Source organism: Octopus sinensis, linkage group LG25, assembly GCF_006345805.1.
Source record: "Octopus sinensis linkage group LG25, ASM634580v1, whole genome shotgun sequence".
Taxonomy (NCBI): Eukaryota; Metazoa; Mollusca; class Cephalopoda; order Octopoda; family Octopodidae; genus Octopus; species Octopus sinensis.
In genome coordinates, this window is record NC_043021.1 from 3,553,643 (window position 1) to 3,577,997 (window position 24,355).

Below are 24,355 nucleotides of genomic sequence, written 5' to 3' on the forward strand. Positions count from 1 at the left end.
GTGGTGATCCCTGCTGTACTCTTTCACCACAACTTTCTCTCACTCTTACTTCCTGTTTCTGTTGTACCTGTATTTCAAAGGGCCGGCCTTGTCACTCTCTGTGTCACGCTGAATATCCCCGAGAACTACGTTAAGGGTACACGTGTCTGTGGAGTGCTCAGCCACTTACACCTTAATTTCACGAGCAGGCTGTTCCGTTGATCGGATCAACCGGAACCCTCGTCGTCGTAACCGACGGAGTGCTTCCATAGTTTTATAAATCTGAATATTCCATGTTCAAGTAAAGATTTTAAAAAAGAAATGTTTTTTTTTCTTTTCAACTGTTTCCTCTGGGGTTTAAAAAAAAAAAAAAAAATTTGTTGTCAGTCTGATTGCTCACACCTTAGCAGCCCCACAAGAGATGAAAGTGTACATGCATGTGGAGATGAACTCTACTGAAGGTATCGGATGATTAGGTAGAGGCAGTGGTGCAACAGGATGTGGGATAAAGTCTGTTACAGTTTCCATTTGTCCAGTTTCACAAGGTTTGGCTGACCTGAAACAATGACTATAAAATACTCGCAATACTTATCCGAGTTGCCATTCTATAGGATCAAACTCGGAACTACATACAATACTGTGTAGTAAGCTTCTTAGCTTAACAACCATGCCTACTACACCCGTTTGATCATTATTTCAATGTCCACTTTTCCACTTTGCATGGGTTGGGTGGAAATTTTTGAGGCAGATCTTTTTTTTACAGCTGGATGCCCTTCCTGTTGCTAACCATGAACTGTTTGCAATTGAGATAATATTTTCCCATTGCTAGACATGTTTTCATGGCAGATTTGGGAAACAAAGGACACAGCTTTCATGAAAGTGACACTCATTTATCACACACACACTCACACAATGTTTTGGTTAACCCAGGGCTATAGTAGAAGACACTTAACCAAGGTGCCACACAATGGGACTGACACCCCACAACCCCCCACTACGTAGTTTGGAAGCAAACTTGTTACCACTCAGCCACTACTTGAAATCGCTTTTGTGTAAACTCTGTTTAGTCTATAATTGTTTTAAAATTTGATTTTCGTTGTCCAGTTATTGGTCTTCTGTTATGTGTTAAGGTTGGCAGTTAGCAAGTTTTGGTGTTGCAAGGCTTGCTTAGATAGTTTGCTGTCCAGTTGTGGTGGTAGTGGTGGATGACAAAATGTTTTAAAGACATCTAGTTGACACTATGGAGATTGTTATATATGGTGTGCAACTATCTGATTAGTAAGGTGTCTGCTACCTAATTGTTTAAGTCGCCTGGTACATTTTCGTCTTTAGTTCAGACGTCTCATTGACCAGTCTGTAGACGCTGCCCTTGAAGTAGGTATAAGAGCTCTGTTTATATCTTACACAGTTCTGGCAGTCAGACGGGTAAGTCTGCTTTGTAAAAAAATTTACTTTTCACTAAATATATCAACCCAAACATTTAACAAGGAAAAAAACAAGAAAAAAAAGTTCCATTCAGTGTAAATAATTTTTTTTTTGTATCTTTGCATTTTTTAAAAATCTTTTCATGTTATGTGACGTAATTAAATTTTGATAGGAATTTGTGTCGATTAGTGAAGTTTTTACAGAATAAACCTACTTTATTTCTATCTATATTCTGAATTCTGCATGCTTGCCGACAATTATTTCTAGACTTGCTTTTTTTTTTCCTTCCTGTTTGTTATTTTTTTTTTAATCCTTGGTCTTAGAGACATTTAATAATAATTCTATCACTTTATTATTTGAGTAGATATCACTTTACCTACAATTACTATTTTATCTTCCCTTTCTTTGCTTGTATGAATTTTGCTGCTGTATGTATGTATATTATTCTCTCATGGGTCATGTTCTGGAGGATGTGTTTCTAAATGCTTTCTTACGTAAATGCTGCCTTCTAAAACCATGAGTGAGTAATGTTTTAGATATCTAATAGTAATATTTAACTATTAGATAATCTAGCATGCTTTGACTCACACACAAGCCACATGAATATTATATAGCAGACTCTAGATATCATCTGTCTTGTATTATTAATACCATCACTACTGAAGAATTCTGCTTTTAGGTATTTAAAAAAAAAAAAATGTAGGATGGTGTTTGATGTATGGATTAAATCAATACACCTCAATTCCTGTTATAAGACATTTCTGTTTCAACTGCAACTGCTAAATTCAATTTAGAGAAATATGATCAGAATCGTTTACTGGGCACATTTGTCTCTCACAAAGCAGAAAAAGCAGTCAAAATTTGATGTCTTCGTTGCCGTGTATTATAGCTATTAGGTTACTCTGTGACTTGGAAATATTTATTTTTAAATTAGGATTGTGGGTAGGTCAGTGCCTACTATTTTGTAGACAGTGTTCCACTAGTCACTCTTAATTTTAGCTTCAACATTTTTTTTTTTTCAGTAAAGTATTCTAACTTTATTGACTGTCTTTTTATCAAAATGGTGTATTTATTTATATATTTTTTTTTTTTTGCTAATCTAAGCTATTTCAAAATCTAATCAGTATGTCAGTTGATAGACTGATTCTGCTGACAATGGTTCCTTTACCCTAAGATTAATCCTTTAAAGGTATTTTGACTGTGGTTAGAAAAGAAATACAGTATGTACGTACACACAACACACACACACACACACACAAACACTCAGCTTCAAATAACTCTGCTTTAATTTACTGTGCATAGGAACAAAAGTAAAAATAGTTTTCAAATTTAGTTACATCCTTCCAGGCTTTTAAATGCAATTACACTATAAGATTTTTTTCTTCTCCATCTGAAGATACTCTGATTAGGTGGAGTCAACCATTTCAACTAACTCTTGTTTGTGCATGTAATAAGAAAGAAAAAAAAAATTGCTTTAAATTATATATAAAAAAAAAAATTTGCTGTACTGACTAAAAGAATGATTAACGTAAAGGATTTCTTCTCTGATTGAATGAAAATTCTAAAACAATTTTCTTTGCTTTTGCTGCTGTCTGGTTTATTTAGATTTTATTTTCCTTCTATCATTTACACAACTATCTAAATTCTAACCATTGGATGTGTGTATCTTGTTTCTAGTTTGCTTCAAATATCTTTATCAAGATATTATTTATATATTTGTAAAACTGTTAGCTATTGTTTAAAATAAAATTTCCCCTGTTGTGACATAGGTTGAACAGGTCTGCAATGAGGTATATTTTTTTTTTCATGCATCTTAATCTGTAAAAGCCCAACATCCAAATTGTTAAATTGACAGATTTTGTAACATTAAATATCAGTTCAGTATATTATTGGATGCTTAACTTTAAATTATTTTTTCACATCAGAAATGTTAAGTTTTCATTTGAGCTTTTCATTATATGTAATTGGGCTTTGTGTTTCTAGAATAATTTTTATGTAATGTTCCTCATCTTAAGCTAAGCTAAGCTAGGATATTGCTTCTTCAAAAATATTCTTCCATTTCTGCTTCTACATCTAACTTCTGCTATTCTGGAAAGACTGGATTTGATTTGATTTATCTTTGTTGTAGAAGTTAATTTACCCAATTTGAATTGTCTTAAAAAAATATTTTTTGTTTCTTTCAGCACTTTTTTTTTTTAGTATGGACAATGGGTTTTTAATACAATATTACTGTCTCTTAATATTTTCATGAGGCCCAATATTCTTAAGATCTGACTTGAATACTTTTCCAAAAGTCATTCTTTTGTTCTGCATTTGCTGGCGGTATTTTCCCAACATCAACCCCAGATATTGTTTCAGTCAGCTGGCATCAACACGTGTAGTCAGCTCTCTTGTATCTATGGGCTTGTGCTTTTGATACTCAAAAACTTACAGTAGTATCTTGTACCAAGCCATTCTCATTAATTAACCATTCAATTAGTGGTAATAATTTCTCTTTAGTTGCTGCAGACACTCTCTGCATTCACTGTTTCATTACCACAGTTTTATACATTAAGCATTACTTCATATGGTCCACCTGTTTGAATAGAGAGCATTTTTGTTCCCAACAAAGGCAGCACCTTTCTGGCCCTACTTTTCTTGAATCTTGCAACACTGATCAGTGGCCCTTCAGCAGTAAAGCTTCTTTAACATTAGAGATCTATTAATGCTGCCAACTTCATCATTTTAGTTTAGGTTTCATTTAATAACAGTGCACTAAATTCTTCATTGGCACCACTGTTGATCCATTCAACTTGTAGCACACTCACACACAGCTTGGTCAGCCGACAAGTTTCTCCATTGCTTGTTGTACCATTGAAAAGACTTTATCAGACCATATATCTATGTTGAAAATGCAAGATGATTGTTTTATCTAAGTCAAATTTGCCTCAGAAATTTTCACATATGCAACCCAGCTCTCTCCTGGTAATATTATACTCTAATGCATCACCTCCTTGTCCACTGTAGTAGCTGATAGTAGTATTGCTATGCTAGCTTTCTATTAGGACAGGTGCTCTGAATACTTTGCTCTTGTAAGCAAACAGTTAGAGAATCCATTCTCAGTTGTGTACTAGACTTGTTTTTATTACATTCCCCAATACTCTTGGTTCTTGTCTTATTCACTAAACACCAAAAAGTATACACATTTAATTGCCCCCTCCATGAACCATAATAGATAATAATGCCTTTAAACACCAAAAAGAAAACCCTTATTTTCTCTATTATTTGTATTTATGTTGTGTAGGTTTCTCTTGATATTCAGTGTAAGGGATGGAAATATTTATGTTGCCAACGATGAGAATCTAAGAAAATATTAAGATGCATTCCAGAAAATTTGTTTCATCAGGTAAAATTTTAATTCATATATAAATAGTTTGGATATAAATAACTTGTCCACCTCTCCCATTTACAACGGAGATGGCCATCAAGATAGAAATAGAAGAAACAATCAATTTCTTGATTATTGTAACTTTAAAAAAATTTTTTTTTTTTTTACTGTAATATTTATGTTAATGTTGGTAGAATGGATTCTGACTTGGTTATATGACGTGTTAAACTTAAGAACTCTGGGACTGTTTTATTTAGCTTTGCATGAACTGCTATGGAGGTATTCAGTTGAATGTTTAGGAACAATGTATGTAATCTGTATTCTAGATATACCATTACTTTAAGCTGATCTAAGAACACATTGCATACCAAATTCATTCACAAGGCATTGGATGGCCTTGAAGCTACAATAGACGCTTGCCTAAGATGCCACGTGCTGAGATTAAGCCTGAAGCCACATGGTGGCAGAATGAGCTTCTTAACTGTACAGCTGTGCCTGTGTGGATTGCAGTGAGATAGTCACAAACTCCAGCAATCAGTATATTAGCAAGTGCTTTAACAGCAGGACCCAATTCAGCTGGTGTTTGGATTGTTTTGACAGGGACTGGGTGATAACTATCGCACAGGAACTGGGCCCTGTATGAAAATGATCTAGATGATATTTTGATAAGCATCAGGTTTTGTTTTGTCAGGCAAATGAAGCAAGTTCTCCGTGTTGGAACACCACCTTGAAGGGTTTTTGTCAAACAGACCACCCTAATACTTATTTTTAAGTCAGGTGCTTGTTCCATTGGTCCCTTTTGTCAAATCAACACTGGTTGTAAATCAATGGTAATGGACACACACACACTGGGATTCTGCACAGTTTCCATCTACGAAATTCACTCACAAGGTATTGGTCTGCCTTATGCTGTAATGGACACTTGCCTAAGATGCCATGCACCGAGATTGAAACAAAAACTAGATGGTTGCAAAGAGAGCTTCTTAACTGCACAGCCCATGCGTGTACCTCTCTTTTGTTGGTAAATTTGGTATGCAATGTGATCTTAGATCACAGATGAAAACAAAGTAATGAGTGGAACTGGTACATTAGCAGTTTTGATTTGAACTATCTCATTCTATAGTATCAGTTTGATTGTTAAGTGAAAGTGTGCTGTTGAATGAAGGTCAGCCAGTAATATTGGAAGCATAAATGAAGTTGGGGGGGAGGTTGTCAATTAGAAATAACCAGAGGTGTTGCATCAGGGTGGAGCTAGTTCATTAAAGAAAAGTCTGCAAACATATTAATGTGTAATAATGTATTTAATAAGATATTAATGACAAGCTTTTCTTGGAATAGAGGAATTTTATTAGCTGTGTATGTGTATGTATGTATATAGAGAGAAAGGAGGTGAGAGCTATTTTTTTTTGCCTCTAAATCTTTGATAAATTGGCATATCTGATGTCTCTGACGTAACTTGATCTTTTATAGATGTAGCTTATAAGTTGTAAAGAAAATAGATTCCAAGCAATATTTTTTTTTGTTTTTACAATAGAATATATATATTTTTTTTCTTATTTAATTTTGCCTCTGGTATACTTTTACATTTTATATCACAGCAATAGAATGCAACACCAGCCACATACTTTATAAACATTTTCATTGCCTCGACATTAATTAAAGTTTAATCTTTACATGAATCACTAAAATCCTTAGAGTTGCCTCTTGATTTCACTTTTTATAGAGTTTATTTAATATGAGAAACTAACTTCTGGATGGGATTGTAAGTTTATCGCATCTAACTTTCCCAGCTTAGTCTTCGTAGTTGTCTAATTTTGGTTAGATGAATTAACCCTTTAGTGTTCAGATTACTCTGTTAAATGTAATACTTTTCCACTCAAATTGTTTTGAATTAATCATGCATTATCTTATAGCTTTGCGGTTTCAATGATGTGATTGTTTATATTTAGAATGACATTGTCGGGTAGGTGTGAGAGGCTAGATATTGCCAGTTTGAATATAAAACATGTAGAATATCTGGGCCAGATATGGCCGGTTTAAACACTAAAGGGTTAAGGCAATGTAGAATTATCTCAGTCATATCCAGCCTGAATATTCTACCTGTTTTATGCTCAAACTGGCCAGATCTGGCCTTTCACACCGAACCTAGACACTGTCATTTCTAAAAATTATCAAAGTATCAAAATCGTGAAGCTATGGAATAATGTATGATTAATTCAAAACAATATGAATAAATGAGCATTACAATTGAGTGTAATTTGAATGCCAGAGTTAAATGTCTTGTCTTGAAGTATAAATAATAGCAGATTTGAACTCTCAGTGCAAATTGCCACTGAAAATATTTAGATTGACTGGTTGGTTTCTTGCAAGTTCCATCTGATAAGCTCTTTATTTGTTTTTTTATTATTTCACAACTCTCCAATCAGTTATAGTAATTATGCAGGTGGCACGTAAAAAGCACCCACTACACTCACAGACGGAGTGGTTGGCGTTAGGAAGGGCATCCAGCTGTAGAAACACTGCCAGATCAGACTGGAGCCTGGTGCAGCCTCCTGGCTTCCCAGATCCCCGGTCGAACCGTCCAACCCATGCTAGCATGGAGAACGGACGTTAAACGATGATGATGATGATGATGATGATGCTCTAGAATTAATTGACTAGAATTAAGCTGCTTAGAAGTTGGGTGGGAGATTGTTTTCTTCAATTTCAAACTTGTGAGTTTTGTGACAGATTTACTCAGTATCTCCATATTTTGACATAAAAGAAGCAAAATATTTATGGATGTTGCATAAATGAATATACCAAGCATTGGTAATTCAACAGGACCAAAGCTGAGTAAATTTTTGGCAAAAATTTTTCCAATGCCACAAGCAGGAAATCCTCTTCACGAATTATTGTCGTTTGTAGCACAAAAGTTTTGATTGATTGTTGAATTAACTCCCACTACACTTTCCAGGAAAGAATCACTCTGCTTGTTTCTGCCACTCCGAGGAAAGTATTATTGATCTCAGAACAGTATTGGAAGTGATTACTGCTTTAAACGCCTCTCTTTACAAGACACATAGGTTGCAGGTTTCCATGTTATTGGGTCGGTCACTTAAGAGGAAGGCAAGGTTGGATTAAGTGAAATCAGAAGCAGTAGCAGTATTTGCTGTTTGTTTACATTGTTGAAATGTCTTCACTCAAACTTCCACCAAACAGCATATTCTCAATGATTCTGTCTCAGCATTGAAGCTGTTAAGCATGAACCATTGTTGTCAGCTGTAAAGGGTGTGGTGGAGAAATCTGTAACATTTCTGGAGGTAAAGCCAATGCTTTTAGTCTCCCTCTACTCTTCTTAGGTTTCCTTCACAATGAATGGTAGCAGAAAAAAAAAAAAAAGGGAAAAAATAATAAAAGAAATTGATAATTGGATAAAATCTGTCAGTGGTGTTAGTTTTCCTTTTGGCAATTGAGAACAGAGTGCCAGAGCTAAATACATTTAAATTTACTCCTTGGTTCTGACCTCAAATCTTGCATCACATGCTTCACGGTTCAAGAAAATAAAAAAAATTAAAAAAAGGATAATATATTGAGTTAATTCAAATAACTGTTTTCTCTTCTGTATCATTTCTATTTTTTAATGGTATTTGCTGCCTTGATATGCTGTCTGTAAAAGTTGGTGCATTCTCAATGCAATGTTTCCAGACTTATTTCTCTGGGACATATTTCATCATCCTTTCTTAGACACCTTGTCATATGTAATAATTGATAATGTACTAACTTAATCAACATGGAGAAGGCAGATACAATGCTCTTCATTAAGACATGAAGGGTTTTTTTTTTTTTTTAAACCTTCCTATTATCTCAGTATTGATTATTTGAAAATTTTATTTTAAAATACTTTGGACTAAGTGCCTGCAAAAGTTTGAACTGTATATTAAATAATCATTAATCCTCTTCTTAACCATATCTGAATGGATTTAATTTAGAAAAAAAAAAGCTTGTTTTCTTGGTCAAGTTTCTGTTTGTATATACAAAGATAGGGTATGGGTAAAGACCCCCTTCAGTCATGAATGACCATGGGATTGCACCTAAAAACTTCCCCTCTGAGGCACAGGTCTTTGGCAAGGTTGTTTATGGAAGTCTAGCGATTGCCCATGCATACCAGTCTCCAAGGGAAAGGCAAAAGGCCAATCCAACTTGGCACCAGTTGCAACTCATTTCTTCAGTTGAGTAAACTGGAGCAATGTGAAAGAAAGTGTCTTACTCAAGAACATAATACACAACCCAATCTGGGAATCAAACTCTCTACCTCGTGATTGCGAGCCCAACGCTCTAACCACTGGGCCATGTGCCTTCATATATATATATATATCATCATCATTTAGCATCCGTTTTCCATGCTAGCATGGGTTGGACGGTTTAACTGGGGTCTGTGAAGCTGGAAGGCTTCATCAGGCCCAGTCAGATTTGGCAGTGTTTCTATGGCTGGATGCCCTTCCTAACGCCAACTCATATATATATATATATATATATATATATATATATATATATATAATATATATATATATATACATATATACATACTAAGATATTCGTGTACAAACTATCATAAGCTAGGTTGTAGCAGTTATTTGTTGTTTTGTTTGCCGAATGCAAGCAAGAGAAAGTGCTCACCACAGGCTACATACATGCTTTACAATCTGGTCATAATAAAGAAGCAGTCAGGCACAATGCAACCACATGCTGCCGAAAGATGGGTAATTGAGAAAATAGCAGCCCTAACTGCAGCACAAGTTATTTCAGGTTGTATAATATTTGGATAACACATAGAACAAGTACACTCAGGATAACATTCTGAGTAGTATATTTGAGATGATACAGAAAGGAGTTAATGAAAGGCTGTCATGTGAAAATGAAAATACATAGTGGCTTCATATCAGAGAACTTTCAAGAGCCAACTGTTGAAATAAGATAGTTCCTCTTCTTTGTTTGACTATTTTGTTGTTTTTTTTTTGCATACATCCTCGTACTTTGTCAGTATGTGTGTATTCTTTAGGTATAGTTTTTTCTTGGAAGTTGGTTTGACCATAGACTTTGTAGTAATAGGAACAAACGAAGAATTTGATTCTGCTCTCTAGTTTCTATTTATTTATTTATTTATTTTCTAACCCTTTCGCATTTAAACTGGCCTTATCCGGCCCAAATATTCTTACTTGTTTTCTGTTCATAGGCGCAGGAGCGGCTGTGTGGTGAGTAGCTTGCTTACCAACCACACGGTTCCGGGTTCAGTGCCACGCAGGTGTCTTCTACTATAGCCTCGGGCCGACCAAAGCCTTGTGAGTGGATTTGGTAGACGGAAACTGAAAGAAGCTCGTCGTATATATATGTGTGTGTGTGTGTTTGTGCCCCCCCCCTAGCATTGCTTGACAACTGATGCTGGTGTGTTTATGTCCCCCGTTAGTTAGCGGTTCGGCAAAAGAGACCGATAGAATAAGTACTGGGCTTACAAAGAATAAGTCTTGGAGTCAAGTTGCTCGATTAAAGGTGGTGCTCCAGCATGGCCGCAGTCAAATGACTGAAACAAGTAAAAGAGTAAACCAGCCAGATCTGGCCTCTCCCATCTACCCTACAATATCATTCTAAAAACAAACCTATTGAAATCCTGAAGCTATGAGATAATGCAGGATTAATTCAAAACAATGTGAATAAATAAGCATTACATTTGCTGGAGTAATTTGGGTACTGGGGGTGGATGGATGGAGGGTTAACCCTTTAGTGTTTAAACTGGCCAAATCCGGCCCAATATATTCTACATGTTTTATATTCAAACTGGTGATATCTGGTCTCTCACTCCTAACCTACAATGCCATTCTGAAAATAAGTAATCACATCATTGAAACCTCAAAGCAATAAGATAATGCATGATTAATTCAAAACAATTTGAGTGAAAAAGTATTACATTTAACAGAGTATTCTGAACACTAAAGGGTTAAGGTACTTTTTACTCTCAGTTACTGATAATTTCCGTGACTAATTTGTGTATTTTATTCATAATCATTGTAAATGAAACATTCAGCAAAGCATTCGTTCCTACATAATGTAAATACATATAACTCCTCATAACTTTTTGGAATTTTCAGAAAATATATATTTGTATTTTATTCATTGGAACTGACACAACTTCGAAAAAAGTTTTTAAAATTTTTTAATTTTTCAAAATTTTAAAATCAGTTTAATATATGGACGGTCTGAATTTTCAGCTTAAATCCCAGCAATAGACCACTAAATCTGTTTATGGGGAGAAAGATATTGACAAACATTTATACAGCAGACTGACAAACGATTGAGTAGGGTATGAGGTGGTCATGTGATGTGCTAAAAATAGCTAAATAGCCTTTATATCAACCACCAAAAAATTCTTTTTGCTTTTCGTTTTTGCATAATCATAGGAATTCCTATGTATAGAATACAAATTCATGAAAATTTTTTGAAAATTGGAAAAAAAAAAAAAAGTTTTTGAGGGGTTATATGGTGTGCTTAAAGCAAAATTTCACCAGTATAATCTTTATCAACAAAGCTATGTAAAAGTACTTTGAACTCAATTGCTTTGTCTGTATGACAGCCATATTATAACCAGTTTGGATGCTAAGCTTTAATTAACTTGGATTTAACGGAAGTTCAAAATGTTTTTTTTTTTTTATTCATGTTCAACTTAACGATTTGTAAATATGCAATAGAAGACTTTCTATCTGAGCTCGGTTAAATTAGGACTGAAAAAGAACTATCTAATTGTCAGTGTGTACTCTTTATAATTTTTCTCACTCTTTTTTTTTCTTTCATGTGCATTGTCATTGGCTTACATATCTCCATACATTTCTCTTCTTACATACCAATATTTCACATTTTACATTTCCTGAGCAGCAATGAAATATGGTGTTAATGTTCTTCAGCTAGATCATAACAGCTGCCTGACAATTTGTAAACCACTTGTTGGCAAACTTCCACTCCACTGCTTTGTTAGAGAATTGCTGCTAAACAGCTTAACTGTGCTCCAAATAATAATAATAATAATAATAATAATAATTTTTGTCAGCTTCTCCTAAGTCAAGGCTGCTTAGATGTTTGTGACTACTCTGCTCCGTGGCTCTACAAATTCTTTTGAGGATAGAATGCTGCATATCTCTTGTCTATAGTTTTAGGCAAACTTACTTGGCAGTTATTTTTACCTGTGCTTACTAGTGATGTTATTCAGTAATTTGTTGTTTTATCTTTTGCCGTTCCTTTTGTTAGTAATATCGTGTTATTCATTGAAAGGTTTCATTAATTAGTTTATTAGAAATCGATGTTTTGATAGACTTTTTTTAAAAAAAAATCTTTTATCTTTTACTTGTTTCAATCATTTGACTGCAGTCATGCTGGGGCATTCCCTTGAAGGGTTTTAGTCGAACAAATCTACCACAGGACTTGTGTTTTCAGGCTTAGTACTTATTCTGTCTCTTTTGCTGAACCACTAAGCTATGGGGATATAAACACACCAATACCAACACCATGTCAAATGATGGTGGGGGACAATACCCGCACACACACACACACACATGTATGACAAAGCTCATTTCAGTTTCTATCTACCAAATGCACCCTCAAGGCTTTGGTTGACCTGAGGCTTATAGTAGAAGTCACTTGCCCAAGGTGCCATCTAGTGGGACTGAACCTGGAACCATGTGGTAGGGAAGTAAGCTTCTTACCACACAGATATGCTGTGTGATAAGAAGACTGTATAATTTATTTCAAAATCGAGTTTTACTCTTGACGAATTTAAATAAAATTATTTTAATATTCTTCAACATTATTTTTCTTCCTTTATTAAAGTCATTGTATAATTGTTTCCAATTTAACCAAATCTAGAAATTTGGGGGTGGGGATTAGTCAACTAAATCAATTCCAGTGCCTCACTGGTACTTTGTTTATTGACTGTAGAAGGATCAGAGTCAACCATGAACTCAGACCATAGGCATTTTGCTTGGTCCTCTAATGCTTCTGACAATTTTTCTTCCTTAACCCTTTAGTGTTTAAACCGGCCATATCCGGCCAAAATATTCCACCTATTTTATGTTCAAACTAGTCAGATATGGTCATTCATATCTACCTTATTGTGTCATTTTCAAAATAAACAATCACATCATTGAAATCTCAAAGCCATGAAATGATGCAAGATTAATTTTACATGGTGTGAATACATAAGCTTTACATTTGACAGAATAATCTGAATGCTAAAGGGTTAAACTTATTTTTATAAATAATCTTTTCTAATTTTGACACAAGGCCAGCAATTTTAAGGGATAAGGAAGTCAATTACACTTCATCTGATATTTTATCAACCCCAAAAGAATGAGAAGCAAAGTTGACTGTGGCAGCGTTTGAACCCAGAACATAACGAGCCGGAAGAAATGCTGCGAAGCGTTTCATCTGGTGTAGTAATGGTTTTGCTAGCTTACTGTCTAAACTTATTAAATATTGGTTTTAAATTTTGACACAAGGCCAGCAATTCTGTGGTAGAGTATTAGTCGATTACATTAACCTCAGTGTGCAACTGCTACTTATTTTATTGACCCCGAAGGGATGAAGGGCAAAGTCAACCTCAACAGAATTTGAACTCAGAACCTGAAGACAAACCGTTGCTAAGTATTTTGTCCTGTATGCTAATGGTTCTGCCAGTTCACCTTAAATAATAAAGTTTCAAATTTTGGCACAAGGCTAGCAAGTTCAGTGGAGGGGGGTAAGTTGATCACATTGACCTCAGTGCATAACAGGTACTTGTCTTATTGACCTTGAAAGGATGAAAGGCAAAGTCGACCATGGTGGAATTTGATCTCAGATTGTAAAGACAGACAAAATGCTGCTAAGCATTTTGCCCAGTGTGCTATCAATTCTGCCTGCTCATAATAACAAGACATTGTTATTGACCATTCTTATCAACCGTAAATCTTTTAAGACTAACACTAAGGTTTTGAAATTTTCTTATCTTTATTTATCAAAAAGGTGACCGACACTACATTTTAAGCTGATTGCTTCTAATTACTTTTTTCTTCAACTTCTCAGCAACCGCAAAACTTAATTGCTGTGACATTTCATACATGGAGGTGCTAGTTATAGAGTAGGACCTTTTCTTTTATTCATGTAATAATTATGTTTGTCTATATAATAACTGTCTATTACATTGAACCACCTGGTTTATAGTTATTTTACCTGTATAATTGACTTTCATTTTGCTATTTTGTGAACAGCTGTACATTTTAAAATTGGTTTTCAATGCAAAAATATTCTAAGGATTTGTTCATATAACTTAATTTTCAAATCTAATCAAGCTAAGCTTATCTACAACACAAATAAGAATCAAAACCAGTTATTAAGAATAAGAACAAGCAGCATATTTCCCCCTGGAATCAAGAATAGTTCATTGAGTCTTGTTTTGTTGTTTTGAACATGTACTAGATAGAAATAGGTGTTGTGAAGACAGACAAGCACTAATAAAATAGGTTAATCTAAACTGGCTTTTAGATTAACCCAATTTATAGGTGCTGTTAGAATGGCATACATTTTAGCTGTTTCTAGTTTGTTTTTTTTTCTATGATTGGCCTACATATTTTCCTTTTGTTCCAGTTTTGAATATTAGTTTTATAAAAAGGCTTTGTTCATAAATTACATTCGTCAGTCATGCTTGAAAATTAAAAGTGGTGATGTTAGACTCTTTTTTTTCTCCTTTTTTTTCTGTTTTGACACATGTTAATCTGCTGTCGATGCTTTTCGTTCACTTATTTCCATTTTATAAGGCTCAGAGATTTAAAATCAGCTGCAATTTTTTCTTCCTCAGACATGAGTTGTGCATGTTATTTATACACTCTGAATTGTATTAGAAGCATTGATATTTAGGAAGTATTTGTTCTTAAGAATCTGTATTTAGCAAGTTAGTTTGCTCTACAAATGATAAATGCACTGTGTAATGTCCCCAGCAAAGACAGTCAACATCCAAAACGCAATCTACCTAGCTGTTATCAGTGACACTTTCATTTGCTTTTTGGGCCTGAAATCCCTCTCATTTGAGAAAATGGTTTCTCTTAAATGTTGAATCCTTTAGCATTTAAACCAGCCATTTCCAGCAAAAAATATTTTACGTGTTTTATGCTCTAACTGGCCTGATCCAGCCTCTTACACCTACTCTGCAGTGTCATTCTAAAGATAAGCAATCATTTGGTTGAAAGCTCACGGCTGTGAGATAATGCATGATTAATTCAAAACAATGTGAATAAATAAGCATTTCATTTGACTGAGTAACCTGAATGTGGAAGGGTTTAAATCATGAAAATTAAGATATTCTTTGGCATATCTCTTTGGGGTTTTTTTTTTTGTTTCTTTTGTGGCAGTGGAAGTAAAGAAAACTAAGAAAAAAAAATTTGTTCTCAATCTATTTACCATAATATACATAATTAAGCTACTTCTATTCTTTTACCTCTATAATGGCTAATTTATTTTATATATTGCATTGAATTTTTTAAAATTGTATGCGGAATTTTTTCTACCTTGAAACTGAATTGTATCAGAAAACCAGTTATTTTAACATCTTATCTTAAACTTTTAGGACCACCATTATATATCTGTACCTAATGTTTAATACACTTTCTTTTATTGAGATACTAAAATGGAGTTTTGTATATTCAACAGATCAATGGAACGACACAAACCCTACAGACTTAAAGCAATATGACAGAGATACGCTCTTGGGTTTGCAGAATGCTTCTGCCTCCTTGAGCAGGCCTGAAAATCTTCCAGATCTACCTGATGTTATTTTGTCTGCAGTAAGTAATTACTCTTTTCTTTCGAACGTTGCTTTTATCCCAATGTTGCTGGTATGATAACCGTGAGTTGCTTAAGTTTGGAGCCGACAACTTCATTTTAATTTCTAATTGCATCCTTTTCCACTCATGGGTTGCTGAAGGTAAGGAGAAACCACCTGTGTGTAACCTTGCTTCATACACATCGTGATAACACAGAAATGAATGTAAAAGGGTGAGGGGAAATGTTTGAAATAAAGGTAATAGTGGCTGTGAATATTAGAGACTTCAGTGATTTAGAGGAGTTGAAAGCGATGGGAAAGCAACGTGCTTAAGGCTATAAAGAGCACTTGTTTTCATCCAGATCTTTCTCCATGTGCATCAACAATTCTTAGATATTTGTTGAAAATGTTTGTTTTATTTTCAAATCTCCTTCATTTTTGCTGTTTGTATTCAGTCTCTTTACCAACAACTATTTGCAGCCCCCCCCTCTCTCTTTCTCTCTCCCCACCCCACCCCATCACTTTATTGTTCCAACTCTCTACTCACTCAGCCGAGGTCGACTTTGCCTTTCATCCTTTCGGGGTCGATTAAATAAGTACCAGTTACGCACTGGGGTCGATATAATCGACTTAATCCGTTTGTCTGTCCTTGTTTGTCCTCTCTGTGTTTAGCCCCTTGTGGGTAGTAAAGAAATAGGTACTATCATCGGCCTCGACAACAACTTTACTTGCCTCAACAAATCTTCGCAAGCGCAGTTTATTGCCCAATGATTAAAGAGTACTCTTAAATGGGCTGATTATGCTGCACTGGCATAGGCCACAGTTAAGGTCTCACTTGGCTTGCCCGGTTTCCTCAAGCGTAGCATATCTCCAAAAGGCATTGGTTGGGCCAGGGCTGCTGCACAGTGAGACTGAAACCAAAACATGTGGTTGCAAAGCCAGCTCCTTAGTCACACAGCTGTGCTGTTTTTTGTTTTTTCTATTTAATGATAGTTAATGATATACTCATGTTTAGAATATTGGGTGATGTTTCAAGTAATGTTGCCATGATATCTATTTCTTTATTACCCACAAGGGGCTAAACACAGAGGGGACAAACAAGGACAGACATAGGTATTAAGTCGATTACATCGACCCCAGTGCGTAACTGCTACTTAATTTATCGATCCCGAAAGGATGAAAGGCAAAGTCGATCTCGGCGGAATTCGAACTCACAACGTAACGCAGACGAAATACCGCTAAGCATTTCGCCCGGTGTGCTAACGTTTCTGCCAGCTCACCATGATACCATTGTAACCAAGAATCTTACAGGACAAACTGAAATACAGTAATGCATTCAGTGAAGTTTACTGTTTCAGCTACCTTCATTGCTTGAGTTATGATTTTTGTTTCTTGTTATGGTTTCTATGGCTGGATGCCCTTCCTAAAACCAACCACTCCAAGAGTACAGTGGGTGCTTTTCGTGTGCCAGACACGTAACTCTGGCATCGGCCATGACTATGATCTCACTTGGTTCAACAGGTCTTCTGAAAGCACAGTATATTGCCATAGGTCTTGGTTATTTGTCATTGTCTCCATGAGGCCCAATATTCGTAGGGTTCTATTTACATGCCACTAGCGCAGGTGCCAGTTAGGCGACACTGGTATCAGCCACAAAGGCGGCGAGCTGGCAGAAACGTTAGCAAGCTGGGCAAAATACTTAGCGCTATTTCGTCTGCCGCTACGTTCTGAGTTCAAATTCCGCCGAGGTCGACTTTGGCTTTCATCCTTTCGGGGTCGATTAAATAAGTACCAGTTACGCACTGGGGTCGGTGTAATCGACTTAATCCGTCTGTCTGTCCTTGTTTGTCCTCTCTGTGTTTAGCCCCTTGTGGGTAGTAAAGAAATAGGTATCAGCCACAACTGGAACCTGGTGCAGCTTACCCGTTTTCAGTTAAACTGGCCAACCCATGCCAACATGAAAAACAGCCGTTAAATGATGATTTAATGAAGTTTGGATTTACTTTAAAAAAAATGTTGTTTTATTATTCCCCCCACCACTTTTTTTCATGGACTTCTTTTTCTTTTATAGCCTTTAACTACTGTTGCTCCTGGAGTAGGAATACAAAGCAGTGGTATGACGATTGGTTTGGGAGGAGACAAAGGCATAAATACAGACTGGAGGAATGGCAATGACCCGTTTATTCCATTCTATGTCAAGTCTGCACGATCGGTATGTAATGGTTGACTTTCTGCTCTCTCTCTCTCTCTCTCTCTCTCTCTCTCTCTCTTTTACTCTTTTACTTGTTTCAGTCATTTGACTGCGGCCATGCTGGAGCACCGCCTTTTAATCGAGCAACTCGACCCCAGGACTTATTCTTTTGTAAGCCCAGTACTTATTCTATCGGTCTCTTTTGCCGAACCGCCAAGTAACGGGGACATAAACACACCAGCATCAGTTATCAAGCAATGCTAGGGGGACAAACACACAAACACACACACGCATATATATATACATATATACGACGGGCTTCTTTCAGTTTCCGTCTACCAAATCCACTCATAAGGCTTTGGTCTGCCCGAGGCTATAGTAGAAGACACTTGCCCAAGGTGCCACGCAGTGGGACTGACCCCGGGACCATGTGGTTGGTAAACAAGTTACTTACCACACAGCCACTCCTGCATGCATAATATTAAAAATGTTGCAATCAGTTTTGGGAAATTTCAAATATATAATTTAATCGTGATATCTTATAATCTAATCATAGGTCTTTTTGGTGGGTCGGGGGCATGGAATCGTATTAATTCAATATCGGCAAGGCAATGGTGTTCAGCAATATTAACAGATATTGCTCTGGTTTAAAATTTGTAAACAAGAATTATTAGAATATAGAATATTAGGGAAAAAAATTTATTACTCAAATTACCATAAGACTACCTGTAAAAAATTCTATACAAGTGAGTCTGCTGAAGATTTGACAGTGTTAGAATGTCCTGTGAAATGCAAGCTTTCAGAATGCTTAGGCATAAACTAGTCTTCGGCTGCAAGTACTCTGCAAACAATGTTGATAGCTGCAGTAGTAATATCTAAGGAATAATGGAACACTACCCTAGTGATTTCGTAATTGAACATAAAAGTATAATCCTTATGTTGATTATTGAAAATGCCGGAAATCTGGTTCAGCTTGTTGATCATGCTACTGTTGTTAGCTTGTTTGCAAAGGCTTTATCCAAAGGCCTGGTGTATCTTGTTGCTGGCCCTACTGTTGCATGGGTTTTCTCAGCACTACAAGCCAATAAAAATCCTTATTAAATTTTACCATGACAAGTATCTACAACAATGAACTGTCTGTCTTCATGCTACAAAACCTGGAAAAGAGGAGCAACTGATGTCAAATATTTCGGCCTTCCTCTTTCTAACTCAGTGTTTCTCAACTGGATTCAATATGGCCCTTGAGGGTCAATACAAGATTTTGTTAAAACATATCTCCAATAAATTAGTTGTACTTCTACAATACACAAAACATTTTAATAAATTATTTTTATATAATTTCTAATAATATTTAATTATAAAAATATGATTTTTTTTTTTAAAGTATCAAATGATTATGAGTGTCCACAAGTAAGATAGGAATCAAAAGGGGTCCATAGGCAAAAAACTGGTTGAGAAACTCTGGTCTCACCACTAGTTGCATCCAGTAATCACATAGTGCAACTAAATAGTTGGTGTGAGTTTTCTTTAGTGAGATGAGCATATGAATGAGTTTTAGTCTGTAGCTAACTACTTTTTAGCTGTATACTCCTTACTTTATTGTTTGTATTTACTCTTTTTTTTTTTTCTTACAAATTTCAGTCTGTCGGTGGTGTTACAAAAAGAGGTAGTCAACAAGGGAAGAAAGAAGTGAAAAACATTATCATTCAAATTCCAAAAGAAGTGAAGCTAAAGACCTGTGAGAATGCCTGGTTGCCGTCAGCAAAGAAACCGCAAAATACAGTCGACGATAGTGGTGGTGTTGATGCTATTGTGAAGAGAGTGCGAAGTATACTTAATAAACTCACTCCTCAGAACTTTGAAACATTAGTAGATCAGATGGAATTAATTCTTATTGATACTGAAGACAAACTTGGTGCTGTAACAGACCTTGTCTTTGAAAAGGTATGGTACCGTTATTGTCTTGATGCTAATAACTTTCTGTAAATGATATTGTCTTTAGATGTTCATATATATATGTGTGCAGCTATGGGTATGTAGTTGAGTTTTCTGCAGTCCAACAGCACAGCGCTTTGGGTAAGTGCTTCTTACTGTAGCCTCAAGCTGACCATAGCCTTGTGTGTGGATATGGAAACTAAAAGAAGCTTTTCATGTGCACACGCCTGCATATACACTTCTTACTGCACGAAGTTTTGTCAGTGAACAGGTCACAGTTTCAAAGCAGCGAAAATATTTTGACACAAATTAAATTTAAATGTCTGTTCTTAAGTGCCTTATAAGCATCTTCCATGCTGCAATTGTTTATATATATATATTTGATTTGATCTGATCTAGTTTCAGCTCATGAGCTGTGGCCATGCTGGGGCACTGCCATTTGGTGTTGCTACATAATTTTACCTCACTAATTTTTTTTAGAAATTGACGTTTGGTGCATGAGGGAGTTTGATGCCGCTGCCCTCATCTGCACTTCCTGCTGTAAAGTTGGTTCATCTGGGACACTTGGCAGCAAGAGGTCTAGTTTCGTTTTGGAGACACATCCACCCCATGTAGGTCTCTCGGGGCCTTCAGGAGGATATTGAAGAGCTGTGAGCCTTTAAAGCCCAGGCTGTTGTAGTATCTTGTCTTATATCTTGATGGCAAAGTTGGAGTCTTTGGCACTATGCAGTGGTGCCCTGTTCTAGCATTAGTGTAACTCTCAATGCCAAAGTTTGGGACAAGTTCCTCTAGGATCTTCCAGATGTATATTATGACATAGCTTTCCTGTCTACACTCTAGGGAATAGTCTCAATCTGTTGAGTCTTTTCCAGTAGGTTAAATGCTGCATAGAGACCATATTCTTTGTGTAGCTTCGTTTCCCAGGAAAGGAATTTTAGTCCTGTTACTGAGTGTTAAGTCTTCTATTTCGTTTGGCTTTAAGTTCTGACTTCATCTGCCACTATGGTTTACTGTGCCCTTCATCCTTCTGGGTTTGGTAAGATAAGTTGAGCACTGGGTTCAATGTAACCAGTCTAGTCTCTTTCCCCCAAATTTCAGGCCCTTGTGCTTGTTGTAGAAAGGATAATTCATAGCTTTTTGAGTTCATCTGTTAGAAACAAATTGTATATATATGTGTGCATTGGAAACTCCCTCTAAAGATTCTAAACCAAACTCAGTAATTTGATTGGCTGTTGTACATTTCCAAAGTTTTGTTGTAATAATTGGTACTTCAAAAAAAAAAAAAAAAAAAAAAGAGATTAAAAGAATGTTGACATTTTGAATGATTAATGAATGGAAACTTAGCAAACGTACACATTGCATTTCTTACAGCAGGTTTCTAAGTATATCTGTTTGAAAATATGATACAAGATCATAACCCTTGAAAATATTTCTCCTTGCAGGCTGTTTTGGAGCCAAATTACAGTTCAGCTTATGCCAAATTCTGTACATTTTTAATGATGGTGAGTATTTTACTTAAGAATTAATTAACAAAACATATAAATGTATACACATCATTCTTGTTGCTTGCAATTTAGATATTGAGGCTGACTGTTACCGTTTTCCTCTTTGACTTGCAGCTGAAAGTGCCTTCCAAAAATAATCCTGAAAAGAATGTCGACTTCCATAGCTTGCTATTAACAAAATGCCGGCAACAATTTGAAAAGGATAATGAAAGTGAACAGAACATTCTTGATTTGAAAGAAAAAATAGAAGCAGCAAATGTAAGTTGAAATTAACATTTTTTATTTGCAAAATAATCTTGTATTTATTGGTAACCACTTGTGAAATAATTAAGAATCAGTAGAACCACAAGAGGGTTGGATAGAAATTCTTTGCAGTATTTTTTTATTTTTATGAAGTGCATTTCAAGATCAAACTTCACTATGGTCAATTGTCTTTCATCCATTCAGGGTAATTTTTAAAAAAAGTACCAATTTAACCCTTTCGTTACTGTATTTATTTTGAGATGCTCTGTGTTTCTTTCAATTATTTTAAATATAACAAAGAATTTAGTAAAATAATTTAGTTATCATTAAGCTTGTGTTAGGAATATAAATTGCAACTAAGGTTGGTGGTATATTTTGATGCAAAATTTATGAAAGCAAGACATTTGTACTATAGAGCCAGAGCCGGTTTTGGCCAGGTTAGTAATGAAAGGGTTAAGGCAGTAGATTGACAGATGAGTTGATGGGATGTCTTGTATCTTCCATGCTAGCTTGGACTTCTTGGTACACAAGACAAATGAGATACCCCATTGTACCTCTAGCTAGAGGCCAATTTCCACCCATTCATTAAAAAATCAGGTGTCTCCACTAACAGATAATATCAGCAACTTGAAAAACCAATGGAAGTAAAGTTTCCTTGGTTCAATTTGGAAAGCCACTTTCATCATCATCATCGTTTAACGTCCGCTTTCTTTGCTGGCATGGGTTGGACAGTTTGACTGAGGACTGGCGAGCCATATGGCTGCACCAGGCTCCAATCTAATCTGGCAAATTTCTACAGCTGGATGCCCTTCCTAATGCCAACCACCCTGAGAGTGTAGTGGGTGCTTTTACATACCACCGGCACGAGGGCCAATCAGGTGGTACTGGCAATGGCCACGTTCACCACTTCATCCCTGACTTCCTGGGTCTATCTCTTCCACAGGTTCCCTCAACTGCTAGGGTGTGCACTTTTTCACACAGCTATCCTCATCCATTCTTACCACATGACCACACCGGTGCAGTCGTCTCTCTTGCACACCACATCTGATGCTTCTTAGGTCCAACTTTTCTCTCAAGGCACTTACACTTTGTCGTGTATGCACACTGACATTACACATCCAGCGGAGCACACTGGCTTCATTCCTTGCAAGATAGGATGAAACTTGTTTTCCATGTAAACTGAAGTAAAATGTGTTACCTGGTATTTTCTTTTTTATACTTTGTTTCAGTCATTAGACTGTGGCTATGCTGGGACACTGCCTTGAAGAATTTTTAGTCAAATGTATCGAGCCAAGTACCTCCTCCCCACTTTAATGCCTTGTGCCTATCCCATCAGTCATTTTTGCTGAACCGCTAGGTCACAGGGACATAAACCACCAACATCGATTGTCAAGCAGTGGTAGTGGTGACATAGACATGCACACATATATACGATGGGCTTCTTTCAGTTTCCATCTACCAAATCCACTCTTGATGCTTTGGGCGGCCTGAGGTGCCACACAATGGGACTGAACCCAGAACAGCGTGGTTGGGAAGCAAACTTCTCATCACAGCCATATGAATTATTTTCAAGTAAAATTTTTAAAAAGGAAAAAAGAAATAAAAAATGTTTCTGTTAGAAATGATACAAAAATTGTGTTTGGAATAACGTTTTATGCAAAATTAACCAGGAATTTCATACAACAAATTTGGCTCCTAGCTAGGTCTTCTTTCTTAGTCAACATCAAGGACCCTAGTAATTTGTTTGTGAAATTTGTAAGTTCTGTAATGGACTGAATTTATTTTATTTTCTTATTAACATTTTTTTTCTTTCTAAAATTGAGGGCTTTTTTTTCTTTCTTTTTTCAGGAGGAGGAAAAGAAAGTATTGTTGGAGGATCTTGATACAGTTATGTTTATATCTAGACGTAAATCAGTTGGAAACATTAGGTAAGATTGTCATGAATTGATATCAAATGACTTATCTCTTTTATTTGTTTCAGTCATTTGACTGCGGCCATGCTGGAGCACCGCCTTTTAATCGAGCAAATCGACCCCAGGACTTATTCTTTTGTAAGCCCAGTACTTATTCTATCGGTCTCTTTTGCCGAACCGCTAAGTAACGGGGACATAAACCCACCAGCATCGGTTGTCAAGCAATGCTAGGGGGACAAACACAGACACACACACACACACACACACATATATATATATATACATATATACGATGGGTTTCTTTTCAGTTTCCGTCTACCAAATCCACTCACAAGGCTTTGGTCGGCCCGGGGCTATAGTAGAAGACACTTGCCCAAGGTGCCACGCAGCGGGACTGAACCCGGAACCATGTGGTTGGTTAGCAAGCTACTTACCACACAGCCACTCCTGTGCCTTATGTGTATATAAATTTTCAATAGAGATGATTCCTTTAGTCTTTTACTTATTTCCAGTCATTAGACTGCAGCCACACTTGGCCACCACTGCTTCGAAAGGTTTTTTTAGTCAGCTGAATTGACCACAGTACTTATTTTAAGTCTGGTACTTACTCTATCAGCCTATTTTTTGCTGAGCTGTTACAAGGACATAAACAAACCTGCAACAGTCTTGGTGACAGTGAAAAAGTTTTGATTTTGATATCAGTCATTTCACGGTATTTACAGTCATATTTAGGTGGGAATTGTTTTGTCTTGCATTCTTTTACCTTCAATAATTTTGATGAATCAATTATTTTTAGAATGACATCATTGGATGGGTATGAGAGGCCTTATCTCGCTGGTTTGATCATAAAACAGGTTGAGTATTCAGGCCAGCTGCAGCCAATTTAAATAATGCTAAAGAGTTCAATTCACCATCATCATCATTTAGCGTCCACTTTCCATGCTAGCATGGGTTGGACGGTTTGACTGGCGTCTGGGAAGC

The 24,355-nt window shown here is 36.1% G+C and overlaps 1 protein-coding gene across 3 annotated transcripts in view; it reads left to right on the forward strand.

Moving 5' to 3' along the window:
- The window catches only part of LOC115224199 (eukaryotic translation initiation factor 4 gamma 1), a 78,110-nt gene that overhangs the window by 37,234 nt on the left and 16,521 nt on the right, over positions 1–24,355 (forward strand). For 2 of the 3 annotated variants that reach the window (XM_036513414.1, XM_036513413.1), the window contains exons 3-8: positions 15,476–15,609; positions 17,659–17,799; positions 19,420–19,722; positions 21,156–21,215; positions 21,333–21,476; positions 23,310–23,389. In XM_036513414.1, coding sequence (XP_036369307.1) covers positions 15,476–15,609; positions 17,659–17,799; positions 19,420–19,722; positions 21,156–21,215; positions 21,333–21,476; positions 23,310–23,389 — 862 coding nt within the window. Of the gene's footprint in view, positions 1–4,687; positions 4,790–15,475; positions 15,610–17,658; positions 17,800–19,419; positions 19,723–21,155; positions 21,216–21,332; positions 21,477–23,309; positions 23,390–24,355 lie in introns of all 3 variants that reach the window. The other variant, XM_029794963.2, reaches the window with a different exon arrangement.